This window comes from Trachymyrmex septentrionalis, unplaced genomic scaffold, assembly GCF_001594115.1.
Source record: "Trachymyrmex septentrionalis isolate Tsep2-gDNA-1 unplaced genomic scaffold, Tsep1.0 scaffold164, whole genome shotgun sequence".
Lineage (NCBI taxonomy): Eukaryota > Metazoa > Arthropoda > Insecta > Hymenoptera > Formicidae > Trachymyrmex > Trachymyrmex septentrionalis.
In genome coordinates, this window is record NW_017304800.1 from 113,333 (window position 1) to 131,308 (window position 17,976).

At 31.0% G+C, this 17,976-nt stretch overlaps 1 protein-coding gene across 1 annotated transcript in view; it reads right to left on the reverse strand.

Moving 5' to 3' along the window:
- Nucleotides 1-10,931, reverse strand: part of LOC108746290 (prominin-1-A-like) — a 122,537-nt gene extending 111,606 nt beyond the window's left edge. The window contains exon 1 of the mRNA XM_018482961.1: nucleotides 10,551-10,931. Within this exon, the coding sequence (XP_018338463.1) occupies nucleotides 10,551-10,884 (334 nt within the window). The 5' untranslated portion in view covers nucleotides 10,885-10,931. The remainder of the gene's footprint in view (nucleotides 1-10,550) is intronic.
- Between the last annotated feature and the right edge of the window lie 7,045 nt (nucleotides 10,932-17,976).

The following is a 17,976-nucleotide window of genomic DNA, read 5'->3' on the forward strand; positions in this document are numbered from 1 at the left end:
TAAGTAAATTTATAAAAAAAATTATATGTAAAGACCTCACTACGTAATGGAATTATTTTTTGTCAAAAAATGAATTGAAAAAAAATGATGATCGGCTCAAGGCTGATCGGATCGATTTGGCATAGAAATAGAATGCTTCTTATACAGATATGCGCGTATATTACATTAATTAATAAATTAAATTAAAATAATTAAATTGTAATTAATTCGTAAGTAATTACCTATTATATCATATTGAATAGCAAATCTTGCAAACCATTAGTATTGGATTATAAAAACTAAAAATGTATAAAACCCAGAAAAATCCAATAAAACTCAAAACAACCCAGGTTTAAAAAAAAACCCATCTGGATTCGGTTTTAAAAAAAAAACAAGTTTTTTTCAAATCCTGAATATGTTTTGTTATAATTTTTTTGTTTTTTATCCAGATTTGAGATTCTCCATTCATTCCATTCGTCTTGTTAAATATGAGTATATGTAAAAAAGATTCATTATAATATATTATATTGGCTTATATTAAAAGATATTACATAATACATAAAATAAACATTTGATACAGACTCAGTAAACTAAAGTTACATGTAACGTTAAGTTACCTGTTAATTGTAATTTCGTATTACAATTAACAATATATTATAATTGTAATACACACACGTTATATTACAATTAATCGTATTAGAGGATAAATCGAAATAAAAAATAAACTACGGTAGATGCAATAAGCATGCCACACAATGTCGTCAAAATGATATTATGAACAGACAGCGCAGGCAACCGGCTGTAAATTTTGAACCAGCAACTGATATTTAGCTGATATTACTAAGTCCTTTTTTTGCGTGTACGCTAACGCAACCACAAATTGGCTGCTGCAGCAAATAAAAATACTATGCCATATTTTACCATCTAATTTGCTGTAACAGCCAATTTTTTCTTTCGGTATAGATAGCATCAAGAACCGACATATATATACAGAAAAAAAAGATTGGCTGCATATGGCATAATATTTTTAATTAGTTGCAGCACGCGCGCAGCCAATTTTGGTTGCGTTATCCAATCGAAATCGTATATTAATATTGCGGATAGGCTAACGCAACTAAAAATTGGCTTCTGCAGCCAATTAAAAATGCTATGCTACATTTTATTATCTAAATTGCTGCAGCAGCAAATCTTTAATTTCAGTGATAGACATACTATAGGTCTAAAAATTCAATATCAATTAGAAGGTTTAACTTCATTTTTTGCATTTTAATATGTAATATTTTAGGTGTTAACTTTTTATTGTAATTTCTTTCTGTATCCAAAATCTGCACATTTTCTCAATCAAATTTATGACCATGATATAACCTATGGTCTATAATAACCGAGATAGAAGTTTTTCTCGTAATATGATTTCAGTGTTCGGAAACGCGTGATTTTAATTGTCGACTGGTTTATCCTACATAAGAGGCTATCACGATAGACAACCTATCATGATTATGAATTTAATTGGGAAAATGTGCAAATTTTGGATAAAGAAAGAAATTACAATAAAAGATTAATTGAAATGTTACACATTAAAATGCAAAAAAATGAGTTTAAATAGATACTGAATTTTTAGACCTTATTATATATGTTGGTTCTTGATATGTTGGTTCTAGTAAGACTATCTTTATGATAATATATTGCAGGTTACTTTTGCCTCTTGATTGTATTGGTATCAATGCATTATTTGTCTCTCTATAATATTTGTCTCTATATATTATAATAAAAACGTTAAATCTCATTTTGCTAAAATTTAACAAAAATGTTTATTTGAATAGAAAATTTGTACAACTTTTTTATTATTTATTATATTTAATGTATTAATTTTATTGATTGACTACTAGATGTGAATGTGCAAGTTGTAGCAATTTAGTGAGTGATTATTCGCTCTCCTTTTCATTTAAAAAAACGATGGCCGTTTTGTTATTAATTTTATTATTTCATGAATCTTTTGTATCTTTTTGTATCTTTCCAGTCCGTAAACTGCGATGGATCTAAAGAATCTTTTTAGTATGGATGATACCCATAATTGTTGTACATCTTGCACAAGATCGAATTAATATGTTCAATTTCGTTGAGAATGACTTGAAGTAAATCGAAACGCGTATAAAGATATATCATGATGGAATTAATAAGGTAAAACATTGCGCATAATGGCGACAGTAATACTGGAAATAACCAATTAAATGTTCCCCAATATATACTTTCCTACGTATAATAGCGCTGGTTATACTGTAACAGCCAATCAAATGTTATCCAAATTCATTCTCCTATTACACATCCACGGGAGTGCTTCACCTTATTAATTCCACCATGAGATATATATTAAAATGTTTGTCATCAGATATAGACTATTAAACTTTTATTATTATACTTGCGCATAAAGTACCGCGCTGACTTCTACTTCCCTACGAATTTTTGTCTTTAATTTGTTAAATATCGAAAAGTTCTATATTCAATTTTTTTCATTATTATTAATTAAACTTGTTTTTTAATTCAGGGGAATGCGTAATCGATGCAATCCTTAATTTGCTCCTTAATTTAAGGCACAATTGGGATTCTTAATCATAAATAGAGCTTGCTTAAACACAGAAAGAATCTTGCGTATGTGAGGCGCGGATGAGATCGAACCCGGATTTACGCCATTCATGGATTGCTAGTCCGCAAACGAAGCACCAAGCCACCCGACGTCTCAAACCTGTCATATGAATGACGAGCGTGATTATCGGAATTCCTGTGCTCTTCTGGACAGACGATGACGTGCTCTCTCGCTATCAACTTCCTGCTAGACGCGATATGCTCACTCCTATTTATTGCGCTTGGGAGGGTCAATGATCTGCGTAGTTCACAGAGAGTTATCGGAGTTTTTAATAGACCACCCTGCACCGCGCGGAAAGCGTTTGTGTATCGCTAAATATTATGAGAGCACTTTTGTTCTTTTCTTTGTGCACAAGCCGCAAAAACGAATCACTAATTTCATCTTCGAGCATTATCGTTAGCGAGCGAAAATGGATCACACCACATCGAATATACGCTTCCATATTTTTCGCCATAATTATCGCGCAATTCGTAACAAAGCAAAAATACTTGACTGTGATAACTTTAAAGTTGGCATGTGTAACATAAAAGCTAATTACATTTATATATTATTGACGACACAATGCAGCGAATTGAATGTTTAAGTGTATGTGTGCGTGTACAAGAATTTTACTCTATATGATTTTCTTGCTTGAATATGTAAATATAAATGAATAGGAAGATAGATCAAATACATTAGTATACCTTTGGTGAACATACTATGTGAACACTTAAATATTAGATTGATTTAAATTATAAATTAATAAAAGCCATATCTCAGGTAAATTTTTTATAACTTTTTAAATATAATAATGTCTCACATTTATCTTACAATACAGGTTTCAGCCATCGATTGGACACTTTGTGTAATGTTAATGCCGACGGTATTATAACTTTCAAGCCTTGTAACTCGAAAAGCATTCAATAAAAAATAACTTTATAATAATATTTTGGAAAACTCTCGACATCAGCTATAAGACTAAAATAAAAAATAGGATGTTCCATTAAAAAAAATCGACGTGACTTTAATCTGACCTTGACGACGCCATCCAAGGTCAAACTGATAACATCAGTAAATAAATTTTTTTAAACCCCACACTTTTGTTTAAACACTTTTACGATTGGATCTTATTCTGCGAAACTAAAAGAGTGATACAGATGGTATACTTACACAGTGCGACAAATATATTCCCGGACACGAACCACATCTCAGCAACCAGTGGCAACATTTGTGCGTTCAAACATTGAAATATTTAAAGCATTTGAAAGGTTTAACATTTCCCTATCTATCTGTCAAAGTTTCATTCATTTTGGTTGACATATAACGAAGATATCACAGTTCATGTTAAACAAGATTTTGGTCTATCTCTCTCTCTCTCTATATTACAATCTATATTAGAAATATCCTCTTTATCTTTTTTATTTTGTATATTTAAATAAAACAATATTAATAGTTTTAATAATAATAATAATAATAATATAAAAAATTTTTTACTATTCTATATGTCAATACAATATCTGAAATATTTACATCTATTGTTAACATGTTTAATTGCAAATTGGCTTTTACCATTCCTAACACATTAAAAAATTTCATAAAAAGAGGAAAGGATAAGCTGGAACATGTACACAAAATGTAGTTTACAGAATATCTTGTGAGAATTTTTGTGATGTTAGTTACGTGGGCCAGACTAAAAGACAGTTAAAGATTAGACTGCATGAACATGTTTCAGATTTTAATAAAAATTTAAAATATCCATTAGTGATTTTTAATCGTATGGAGCAGAATCACAACTTCAAGTGGGATAAAGTGAATATATTAGATATAGAGCTTTCATACAATAAAAGATTAATATCTGAAATGGTACATATAAAGAAATATGGAATAAATAGACAAAACGACATGGATTCTTTGTCCGAATTGTATTCTAATTATTATACATTCTCTTTCTCCCTCCTAATATCTTCCTTTTCCCTTTTTGCCGTTCTGTTTTCAGTAAGTGTTTTTCCTTCTCGACATTGCGTTGTCCGACGTCATTGAAGTCAGATGTTCATTATTCTTGCAAATTTGCTTCAATTTTAATTAAGAAACCAATGTATTCTATCATGATTTGAATTTCTATCTTCCTGCGTTCTTTCTCTCTTTTTTATTAGTGGACTCTCAACACATTTACTGATATAACTGATAAGATACATCATTATATTGTATATATTATTAATTTGTATGTACTAAGTATTAATTTTCTTTTGTTCACGGTCACTTTTCTAGAGTATTACTTTCTTACTATTTTGATTTCCAATTTAATTAACTTGCAGCACTAAACTACACAAAATGAAGAATACGTACAAATGTATTTTATAGATTTATAATGAGTTTTGTAATATTATATATGTTATTATGTATGGTTTATAATGATGTTGGAATATGTTTACCGTAACATAGAGAATAACTCGATTGGAGTCGAAACGTATGTAATTACTTTTTTGTAATTATTATATTATTTTTATGATTTAAATTAAAGTTCTTTGCTACATTACTGGCTGTTTGCCCTTCTTTTACCTATATTGTTAAATAAAACCGAGATTCAATCTCCTTGAAAATTAATTTCAGAAGATATTCATTTTTTAAGAGTAACTGTGTGTGTATGCAAAGTTCAAGGTTTTCCCCATGAAAAGTCGGATGAGATAATAAAATTGCTTTATCTACCAAGTTATAAATGATTCCAATTTTGTGATAAATTGGATGATTAGAATAAAATGATAAAAATCTTCCGAAAAAAATTTTTTTTTGGAACTAATTAATAAAATATCATAATTTTTAACATTCAAGGAGAGGTCCAAAAAACTTATACGCCGATTCTCTTTCCTTTCTACCGTGAATTATAAGCGTTCATGAAAACTGTTAAATGTATTAATGATATGATTGATATGTTCGGAAGGTGCTACCATTGTAATATAATCTACATAACGATGATAAAATGTTAATTCCAAATTTAAGGCTTTTAATGCTTTTTCTTCTAAATCATTTAAAACTAAGTTCGCAATTATGGGCGATAAAGGCGATTCCATAGAAGTGCCATAAGTTTGCTTATAAATAATGTCATTGAATGTAAAATAGGTGGATGATAGTATAAATTCTACGTAGAAATAAATTCAACGAATGGAATGTTTTATTTTCTATGTAATTCCATCTAATTTTTAGATTCTGTATAGCTAAGTCCAAAGGAATATTAATGAACAAAGATGTTGCATCCAATAAAATCAAAATGTCATTAATTACTCTTAATTTTTTTATCTGAGAAAGTTTTGTATAAATCGAAACTTGTTTGTCATCAAAAATAATGCTATCAGATATAATTTGATAAATGTATTTTACTAAAGAATAACGTGCTATGTTAATCGAAACTATAATTTGAAAAGAAAAGTTTTCTTTGTGGATCTTAGAGAGTGCATAAGCTTTTGGAAAAATGGAATCACTAAAATGTAAGGAAAAGTACGTTTTTTTGGATATATAATCTCTCTGAAACTATCTTTTTACTATGGAGTTCGCTTTATTTTCAATATTTTTGATAGAATTCTTATGAACTGTAGTATGAGTAGTATTATCACTCAGCATCTTCTCTATTTTATTGTTATATCATCCTTATTTAAGGCAACTGTTACGTTGCCTTTATCAGCCTTGGTGAAAATGACATCAGGATTTGATTTACAGAACTGTGAAGTTTTTTGTGTAAAGATATCAATTCATTTTCTATATGATTTCTCTTTGTTTTATTAAACAAAAATTTATATAACTGTGCGATGAAAGTACTACGAATTTTTTTTATATCCACAATATTGATATGACGATTATAACATCTACGTTTTTGACGAATTCATGGACAGTCTTTTTTTGTTACTATTGACAGGGAAATCAAAATTGCTGCTCGATTGCAATAAATTGGAGACTTCAGATGAAATTCTTTGTTCGAGAGATTAATAAATTTGTCATTCATGTGGAACAAAGGATTCGGTATTGTTTTAGAGAATTTTTTTAAATTAACCGTGACTTTATGAATAAATTCATCAGAAAAATGTTCTGAAGAGGAAAAAAAAAATTTATTTATTGAGTTTCATTCGATTTATCAACATGATAATAATAATTAATCGATTTAATATTAGCAAAAATTTTCAAATTATTTTTCTCTAATAACTAATTTAATTTATTGTTGTGAATCGTTATAATTCTATGTCTAAAATTGTCAAAAAAGAGATTGAATGATGTTTTATAATATCTTCCCATATACAGGGAATATAGCTTGTCTAGATAAAATCAATTTTAAAAATTGGCTACAGAAGCTTAAATAAATTAAATAAATTAAAGTACATAAAGATGTAACTGAAATTGATTTAAGAAGTAATGTCGTTTATAAGATTCGTTGTAATGACTGTGATATACACTGAGGTGTCTTACGTAGGATAAACTAAGAGACAGTTAAAAAGGAGAAAAAAAGAATATAGAAACAATATAAAATAAGATGCATCGAGTCACTCAGTAATTACGGAACATATTTTAAATTTTAATCATTTAATTGAGATAATACAAAAATTTTAGATATTGAAATTAATTATAGTAAAAGATTGATTTCATATTGTTATATATAAAAGAACAAAGAAATGAAATTAATTTACAGGAAGACACTGAGAGGCTAGATAATTTTTATTTTTACTTATTAGATTCATTTTTACAACATTAATTTATATCATATATTATACATAACAACATATATCTGTTTTCAATTTCCATCATTTATCGATAAACTTTTGCTCTAACAAAAAATTCTCTCACTGTTTTGAATATATATCTCTCTACAGATTCTATCTATAGAATTCATATCTTGAAAAATTAAGTAAATTTGTTAAACATTGACTCCTTTTTCGGTGCAATACTTTTAATTTAATTTATTTATATTTATATATCTCAAGACTTTTATTGGCTCCATTTATCTTACGACTTTAAAAATCTTATCCGTTTGATTCCACATTTTTCATCTTTAAACGAAAAAAGTTTCGACAACTATTATATAAAAAAGACTTAATTTTTAATCATTTATTTACTGTAGTATATTGTCCAATCTTTGACATGGTTGATTAGTTTTCTATGTTTTTTCCAATATTTAATTTGTAATAACTTATTAATAATATTTTAATGTTATACAACTACTCTTATTATTGTAATGGAGAATGACTAAGTAAAGTCGAAACGTTTCATTTATTAATAATTGTAAAAACCTCTCACATCTCTCTCTCTCTCTCTCTCTCTCTCTCTCTCTCTCTCTCTCTCTCTTTTATGGTATAGATTAATATCTTAATAAACTTTTTTTTAAGCTCATGTTTGACCTATCTTTCTATTCAATTTTACTTTATGTCTTTATTTGAATAATGGTAAGGAAAAAGCAAATTTTAATAAAAAATTAAAATCTAAATATCAAAATAACAACCCTAGCCAAACAAATCAGGTACAAAAAGCCTATATCAATCTATGTATCAACTTAAATGTAAAAAATGCGATTACTTCATTCATAACTATTGTGAATCGTATTTTAGAAGTTAATAAAGGACAGACATGCTCATTTCTACCAATGCAGTTTGAAGTCTAGTTTGAAGAATAAGAAAAAGATGAAGAGTCAGTTGAACCGAGATTAAAGTTAATCTACATTGATAAAAACGGGCCACAGTCGCGTAAATTTAATCAAAATGGAATGAAACAGCGGGGGTATATCAAATCTCATAAATTGATATTGATTTTCTTTGGACGCGTGCATAATCTCATCCCTAGACCTAAATTCGATTTATAAGGAATATTTTATGGAGAGAGAGGAGTGTGTGGAACGTCATAAATTTACACTAATGAATGATCGAATTCGTGGATAGAAGCGTCTGTTTATAGACATAAATTTAGAATATAAATATTGGAAAATTTATATAAACAAATAACAATAAATTTTTCTTTTAATCGAATATATAACGCGATTGATATTTTTCTTATGACGTTATATGCGATGATTGCAATCGCATGTAGTGATAATTTTTTTCCTTCTATTCTTTTTTCCTTCTATTTTATTCCTTCTATTTTATTCTATGCGCAAGGGCTAAAATATTAAATGTAATTTAAATATTTGTAAAATTTCTGTAAATGCATGAGTATACAGCTTCTGCTACGGATGCCATTATCTCCCGTTTGTACATCGTATTTGTGACTAGATCATAACTCGTGATCCCTTCGTTCATCATTAAGATTATTGCCATTTTCCTCACATTAACTAAATTATGACATCAGAAACGAGATGTGAACATGTAATCCTTTTTTCCTACCGTACGTTGAAATAAATAAATTTTTTCGCATGTCATCACTTATATTAGATAACAAAGATTAATGAAATATCAAAGATTTGTCTTCGGTTCGCGGAATTAATAAATTTCGATTAATCATGGAGTCCGTATTTTTTACGCGAATGTGTAGAAAAAATATGTAAAATTATACAAATGACAAATGTAAAAACGTACTTATACATTTTCACTATGAACTTTTATTATTGTAATGTGATTGTTGATTTTTACTTATTCGTACAATTTTACACACTTTTGCAGTGTCAGCTGAATTATTATGACACGTTTGTCTCTTGACATCTCTTGTATGTTTTATTTTACCAAATATAAACACGAGAGGGAGGGGGGTGGTATAAAAAAATTAAACTTATTTCGGTACAGGACGCAAAAAAACATGCAATTTTTTTATTTTTGCGTTGATTCAACTCGCAAATCGATATGACTGAAATAAAGAAACAGAAATCCTAAATTACAATAACCTCGCGCTCATTTTAACTGACAAAAATTTTTCCTTTGCCTACATCATAAATAGGATGATAAAAACGATAAAAGTTGCTTTCCTTTTGAAAGCATAGTCGACATAATCGATATAAACATTGTTCTATTCTTGGCATTCAATATAAGTAACAAAGATAGAATGATATTTGTGTTGATTGTGTCTTCTAAAAGGAAAGCAACTATAATCATTGAGTGGAATTACCGAGATAAAATTAGCTAGCTCAGACTATCACGTCTTCATATTTTTAAAACGCTCTAATATTGCATGGGATTTTAAAAGTTTTAGTTAATTAATTTTTAATTCTCTCTTCCAATCGCGATTCTATCTCTTCATATTATTATATGTATACCCAAGATAAGATATGAATTACAAATTGCTTGACTCAGATGATTTCGTGCAGTTTTTATTTAGTGACCTTCATGTATAATTCGTCGATCTCGCGCGAGCGACAAACGCGTCCGCTTCTAAAGGTGGGTCCGCATTGGAGTTTATTAATGAAGTGCAGTTCTCTTGTAATTCGTTGATGGCCTTTCAGGGCCAGCAATTACGTACATTGAGAAATTAAGTACACCTCTTCGATATAAAAGTCTCTTCATCATTTCTGTACGTCATTTTTAATCTTTCCTTGCAACATCAACAAATATATTCGGCACGCCTTTCCAACATGCATAGATTTTTATCGAAATATTTTAGTATTATTAATGGAAATATTCATATCGATGGCATACAGTCCGCTAAGTCGCTTTTGCTCCGCAATTATTCATCGTTCCGACGCGACGGTGGCGGCAAGATGAAATCTATCGCAATGATTGAAAACACGAACGAGGCGAAACTCCATTATCGTCCTGTGTCGATCCGCGATGCTTTGACAGTCCATTTTGTTTACCAACATAGCGATCATGTTTTGAACGCATGACGCGATATTGGCATTACAGGATGTAATCGTTGCCTAGAAGGGCGAAAATGCGCGACGCGCATCGTATATGATGCCATGCCCTAACCCCAAATCCTCCCTTTCCCCTCCCCTTATTAGCGTCTCCGGCGGGATCTCACAGGACAGAGATTCGAGAACAGGAGCACTCACCCTCCGGATACGCCTGCTTGCTTTGCACCAGATCGATGAATATATTCGTCACGTTATACAGCTGGCCCATGCCCTTAGGATTGAACTTAGTGGTAGCGTTGTAAGGCAGTCCAACGGTGTTCACCGTCGAATAGCTGAGCGCCTGCGAGGCCATTATCTCATTAAGTTGCCTGTCTAGATCCTCGCTGATCGCCCGCATACGGCCGGTCAGGCTGGTCTCCTCACTTAATACCGGCCACAAGAGCACGAAAGACACAGCGAGTACACGTATGAGAGACATCAAGACCGACGATGCGGTCTCCATCATTACAGATCCGTACTTAAACCGATTCATTTCCAGCGACTCGCGCCTGGGACGCGCCGCTACCGACTGACTCCGGCGTCTCCAGCTCATTCTCAGTTCTCAGTGTTCTCACAATAGAGAGCGGAACGCGGAATTGAACCATCGTCCCACTCTGTCACGTCGTGCTTTTCCTCACGCCCTTTCGTTTTTTCTCTCACCGTCGCTCTTATTTGCTCTCTCTCTCTCTCTCTCTCTCTCTCTGTACGCACTTATTTATTTTTATCTGTCTCGATTTATTAGAAAAGAAACCCGTATCTCGTTCTATTATGTTAAAACACCAACGATTAAGGTGCTATTTCATTTATGCGTTTTTATCGTATGACAAATTTTTCAAGCCTATTGATTGGCTATAGGATAGAGAGATCCGAGGACCTTTCTGGCCAGTATATACATATTTGTTTTCGTCATACGATGAAAACGCACAAATGAAATAGCATCCTTTAAGGGAGCTTTCCAGCAAGAGATACAAGAGTTATCCTGTCCTTGTTCGATAATCAGTAAGAAACAAAGACAGAATTACTCTTTGTGTGCCAATTTGTGCCTCTGTAGGGCGCGTTCCAAAACTCGATTATATCAACTTCGAGTATCCTTTATCCTTATTCAACATTCGATGAACAACAAGGATAAAATGATATACTTGAATTGACAGAGCCGAATTTTGGAACGCACTCTGAAAAGCTCCCAAAGATGGCCAATCTTACGGAAGTTAGCATAGCTGTTATTTAAGTGATTAAGGGCTTGTTCCATCTTTTGGTAAATTTTACCTGTGAGGTAAATTTGGTAATCTGCGCATGTGTGATTGGATAATTTTGCAACTTACCCCACAGGTAAAATTTACTAAAAGATGAAACAACGGACCCTAAAAGAAATTGATAATATAATACTAATTTTATACGATTTATTAGTTTTGTAGAACATGTAAATACGTTTGAAACTATATACAGGGTGTCTGGAAAATCGCCCATAATATTTCGGGAAGTGATTCGGGATCTATAAAAAAAAAGAAAAAAAAAGCTTTATAAACATAAGTCCGGAAATAAATCGGTTCCAAGTTATAACCATTTTTATGTTAAAAAAATTATAATTTATTTTTCATAATCACTATCATAATTTATTATATATTTCATAGTGTTTTAACATAAATAACTACATTTCTCTCGGACTATTTTGGCGTTACCCAGAATGCACCACGTGGAGGCATAGTCTATTTGACATCCCTCCAGTAAAGTTAAAAAAATTTTAAATAAAAAAGAATAAAAAAAGATATGCCAAGCAGACTATGCATCCACATGATGCATCCTGCCATTCTAGGTAATGAAAAAATAATACAAAGTGTACAAAATACTAAAAAATACCGAAAAGATGTCTTTTTCAAGTTGTCTTTTCGGCAAGCGAAGTTGACTAAAAGATATCTTTTCGTCTTCTTTTCTTAGTCATCTTTCGCACAAATCGAAAAAATATATTTTTTTCTAGCAAACGCAATAAAAATGTTAATATATTATATTAAATTTTAATATATTAAAAATTTTATATTTATAAAATAACGGCGCTAATAATTTATTTAGTATCATCAGTCAACATATCTTCCAGCGCCTTCCAGTTCTTTCCGTGCGGCGTGAGATGGCGTGAGAGTAAATGTACGCATGGAAATGGCCGGGAGGGCAGGAGAGACGAGCCTAGGAGAGTCTCGATCCTATTTGATCCTACTCAGTTCTGTTCAATTCTACTCTATCCTCGACTCACCTCGACTTTCAATGAAAAAATATTTTATTAATCCGAGGTAATCTCCTTTTTTTCATGCCTATTAACTGTAGAAAATATAAAATAAAATTAGTTAAAGTAATTTTATATGGATTATTGTACGTAATATTTTTTACTTTTTTTGTGTATTAGTTATACTTTTCTGTCAAATTGTACATATACGACTATATCAATTGAGATTATTTTGGAAAAATTGCAAAATACAAAAATATTTATGGTAAACTTTAAATACGAAGCGCCTTACAGTTCCGAGCGTTAAGATGTTGAACTAACATTCATTTAAATTGAATTAATTTTTCAGAAATAAATTGAGAGCCGATGAAATTATTGGATTCATACAAATCATTCTGATAATCCCCCCAAAATTTTCCCAAATCTTAAAAATTATAATAAACTTAACAAAAATATTTATTTTTTCTGATTCTTAAAAACGAGATAAACATGGCCAATGAAGTCCAAAGCACATTCAAAGTCGGCAACACTTAAAAAAAATTAGAGATAATGCAACATCTAAGCCGAGACGAAACACGTCCGCCTTGGTTCATGCTCGTCATGAGATTTATACAAAAATATCATATTAATTAAATAACAATAAATGAAGGGCGAAGTAAGAGTCAGCGCATTTCTTTAAAAAGTCATATAATTAAAGGAATAAATTAAAAGTACAGAAAAGATAAAAAAAAAGAAGAAAAGATGTATACTAAGAAATAATAAAGGTGAAAAATAACATTACAAGTTTCGACTACCGGGGATTGAGCTCTCTTCAGACATTAAACCATAATGAAAACAGAATTACAAAATAATTATCGCAAATGTTCACAAATTAAGAATACACGCAGTTCTGTAGAGTCTCGATGTAGAACTCGACATTATTCACGTACGATTGAACAGTCAAAAATGTGTCATATCTTTTAGCAAAGTTCTAGTTGATAAAAAAGAAAAAGACCTCTTATGAAAAAAGTAAACTTGAATAAATTAACAACCGTAATTATGATAAGAAGTAAAAACTCACCAACAAACATATGTAAAAGGTCAAAACTAATGTATCCATATAAATATAACGAATAGCAATAAAAAAGCATGAAAAAGAGTGGAATGCAGGCGTGAAAAAATAGACATTGTGTATCGACTAATGTGCACGCTCGCTGAACTGAATCACCACGTACTGAGAGAACAAACGGGCCGTCAGTATCAAAAAAGTCAAAGATTCACAAGCCTGATTGTCCTCTCAGAATTATCGTATCATCGGTGGGCAGTCCGCTGTATTCATTGGCTACTTTTTTGCATAATAGACTATTTAAAATCATTCCGAAAGCGGATAGTTACATCAAAAACAGCTTCGAATTAATCGAAATATTGAGAAGGTTACACACTACAGGTGCACATAAGCTAATTTCTTTAGATGTGACTTCTCTTTTCACGAAAAGTGTTTTTTGTTCCAATAGATATAGCGGTCGACTGTGTGAACGAGCAATGGAATTTCATTTCCAAGAATTGCTCTCTGCCCAAGAATGAGTTTTTGGGAGTATTTGGCGATACGGTTTGTCTTAGATTCAACCTTTTTTTCTTTTGACAATGTAATTTAAATATAAATATAAACAAAGCTTTGGCACCTCCATGGGCTCTCCCTTATCACCGGTAATAGCGGACTTAGTGATGAGGAGATTGGAGACGGTATCCTTGATGTCGTTGAATTTGGACATTTTGTTTTATTACAGATACGTTGATGATATATGTATATCGCGGTGTCTCCCTCTAAAATCGACGTTTTATTAGAACAATTCAATTCTTTTCATCCGCGCCTTCAGTTTACTGTTGAAAGAGGGGGAGATATAATAAATTTTCTTGACATCACCGTATCCATCAACAACAATCGTTTCATTTTTTATTAGTACCGTAAGCCGACGTTTTCAGGAAGGTTTCTAAATTTTTATTCTAATCATCCTTTGACATAGAAAAAAGGCACTATTTTTTCGTTAATTGACAGAGCTTTTTTATTATCTGACGTTATGTTTCATACAAAAAAATCTGACTTTTATTATTAATGTTTTACTAGATAATGACTATCCATTGAATTTTATTTTTGATACTGTTAATCAACGTATTAAAAATTTAATTGAAAATAGATATAAAGTACATAATGATCTGACTGAGAAAGTCTGTGTAAATGAAACTGCTTCTTGGCTTATGGTTCCATATATTTCTCGTCACACGGAGAAATTTAGAAGATTTAATAAAAACGACATCAGGGTATTTTTTCATAGTCCCAATAAAATGGGTAAATACATTAAAGTACGAAAGGATATTTGTTCTCGTATATTGAAGAGCAATGTACAATAGTATATAAAATATCGTATAACAATTGTGATGCGTCTTATGTTGGACAGACGGGCAGACAATTGAAAACAGAATTACTGAACATCGTAATCATACAATATTAGCCATAAAACTTCTGTTCGTTCTGAACATTCAGTTATCACTGAACATAGGCTACAGTGTGATCACGATTTCCAGTGGAACAACGTTAAAATCTTAGATGAAGAGCCTTGTTATAGGAAACGTTTAATTTCCGAGATGCTCAACAGAAAGAAGCAGAAAAACAATCTGAATTTACAAACGGACACTGAAGGTCTTCATAAGGCATATTTACTCATTGTAAATAAAGTTTGACTTTTTTTATATTGACGGCTGATACACAATGTTTGTTTTTTCACGCCTGCATTCCATTCTTTTTTATTGCTATTATACTTATATGGATATATTAGTTTTTCTTTTATATGTGTTTATTGGTGAGTTTTTACTTCTTATCATAATTACGGTTGTTAATTTATTTAAGTTTACTTTTTTCATAAGAGGTCTTTTTCTTTTTTATCAACTAGAACTTTACTAAGAGATATGACACATTTTTGACTGTTCAATCGTACATGAATAATGTCGAGTTCTACATCGAGACTCTACCGAACTGCGTGTATTCTTAATTTGCGATACTTATTTTGTAATTCTGTTTCCATTATGGTTTAACGTCTGAAGAAGGCTCAATCCGGTTCAAACAGAAACTTATAATGTTATTTTTCATCTTTATTATTTCTTAGTATACATCTTTTCTTTTTTTTTTATCTTTTCTGTACTTTTAATTTATGCCTTTAATTATATGACTTTTTAAAGAAATGCACTGACTCTTACTTCACTCTTCATTTATTGTTATTTATTATATATTTCTCTCCGTCTCGTTTTAAAGCGAAAAAGAGACAGAGACAGAGAGAATTTTAAGCCTTGCTTAAAGTCAAAGTAACGTTGGTGCAATTGGACCTTAAGGCCCTACGACCGCTACGACCATGGTGGAAGGGATAACATGGTGTGCGCAGTATCTCTTTCTAATAGACTTTCTACAATAAGTCATTACCTAAGTTTTAAGTTTTAAGCTACATGAAATTATCAATCTAAGTGATTTTTCTTCTTACATTCGACTGTGATCAGTTAATGTCTTATGATTTAAGACTTAAAACTTAAGTAATAGCTTATTGTAGGAAGCCTATAAATCTCTGCCTTCTCTGTTTAATCGTTTATAAGGAAGAAGTTACCAACTGTAAAACGCTAAACATAGGACGGCATTTATAGTTCGTTTTTATTTTAAAACCATCTTAAATATAATGTCTTAATAATGTATTAATACAATTCGGATTGACTTGTGATATCTTAAAACTTACTTAAGACAATCTTATGCAAGAATCGATTATGAATACCGACCTGTTTCACGTCGTAAGGTTGGTTCCTTGCACAAGGAAAGAATACGGCCCCATTTCGCGTTTCACAGTTGTAGCTCTTGAACCTTATGAATCTATAGACACAGAAGACGGAGATTTAGAGAGAAACACTGTCCAATTGCACACACCATATTATCCCTTCCACCATGGCTACGACTTCTATTGTAGACCCCTTATTAAGTTTTAAATTTTGAATCGTAAGAAATTGACCAATTACGGGAAAATAAATTGATGTTTATGAATTACATTTATTACACTACAGAATATTTTATGATTTATTTTAATTAGGGAGATTTGATTTTCTTATGTGCTATGCTCATTTGCGTGCGCGAAACAATTGTGTTAATATAAGATTTGTAATAATTATTGTTTTTAAGAATCTGAATTTATATAATCTGAATATTAATATAATAAGATCATTGTAATAAGAAATGCTAAAGGTGAAGGATTTTTATGCATTGTCACAAAGACAGAAAAGTTATCGATTACAGCAAATACTCATTTCTGGAAATTTTGTTCCAAAAATTGTTACAAATTTAAATCAGAACGGAAATAATTCTTGACACAATTGTAATCAGGAACTAAGTAATGTTTTAGTTAATAAAACAATCTTTGATGACGTATCTTATTGTGTTTTTGATAATGAGAATAGTTATGATAATCTTTCGGAAAATACAGTTACCAATGCAGCAATCGAGCAATCAAATGTATTACATATTTCTACATTTTCTACTTTTGAAAAAGATCTGTTATTTAATAATGAGCAAATCTCTCTCTTCGTAAAAAATTAATCATTTGGACTGATAAATATAAAGTACAACAAAAAAGTAACCTCTTTACTTCATATACTAAAAAGTGAAGGTCACGATAATCTTCCTAACAATGATAGAACATTAATGAACACTCCACGTTCTACAATACTTTATAATACGTAGGCTGCTGGAAAAGTTTCTGCAAACAATATGAAAAAAAAACATGTAAAATTCGGTAAATGGCTTTATTGTTTTTCGAAGTATTCGCCTTTAAGATCGATACATTTTTGCATACGCTCGAATCAATTTTCAAAAGCATTTTTTCCACTCTAAGGCTGTAACCTCAAAAATCAGTGTACGAAATATTTCAACAGCTGCTTCAGGCGACTCAAATCGCTCACCACGCATCTTATTTTTAATGTTTGGGAACAAAAAGAAGTCATTAGGTGATAAATCGGGTGAATACGGACAGAGTCATCAATTTGACATTATTACTGGATAAAAAAATCAACGGTTTGACGTGCTGTGTGACAGCTGGCGTTGTCATGATGAAGGATGATGCGACGATTTCGGTTTGTTCTACGCAATTCATTTATGACTACTGGCAAACAAATTGTTGTATACCAATCAGTATTTACAGTCCTTCGATCCTCTAAAGCCACGGTTGTCACATGCCCAGTATAATGGAAGGAACAAGCAATCAGTTGCTTGGCAGCACTGCGTGAACGAACAACTTTTGTTGGTTTCGGTTCATTTTGAAATATCCAAACAGTAGATTGTTGTTTACTTTCGTTCTCATACGAATA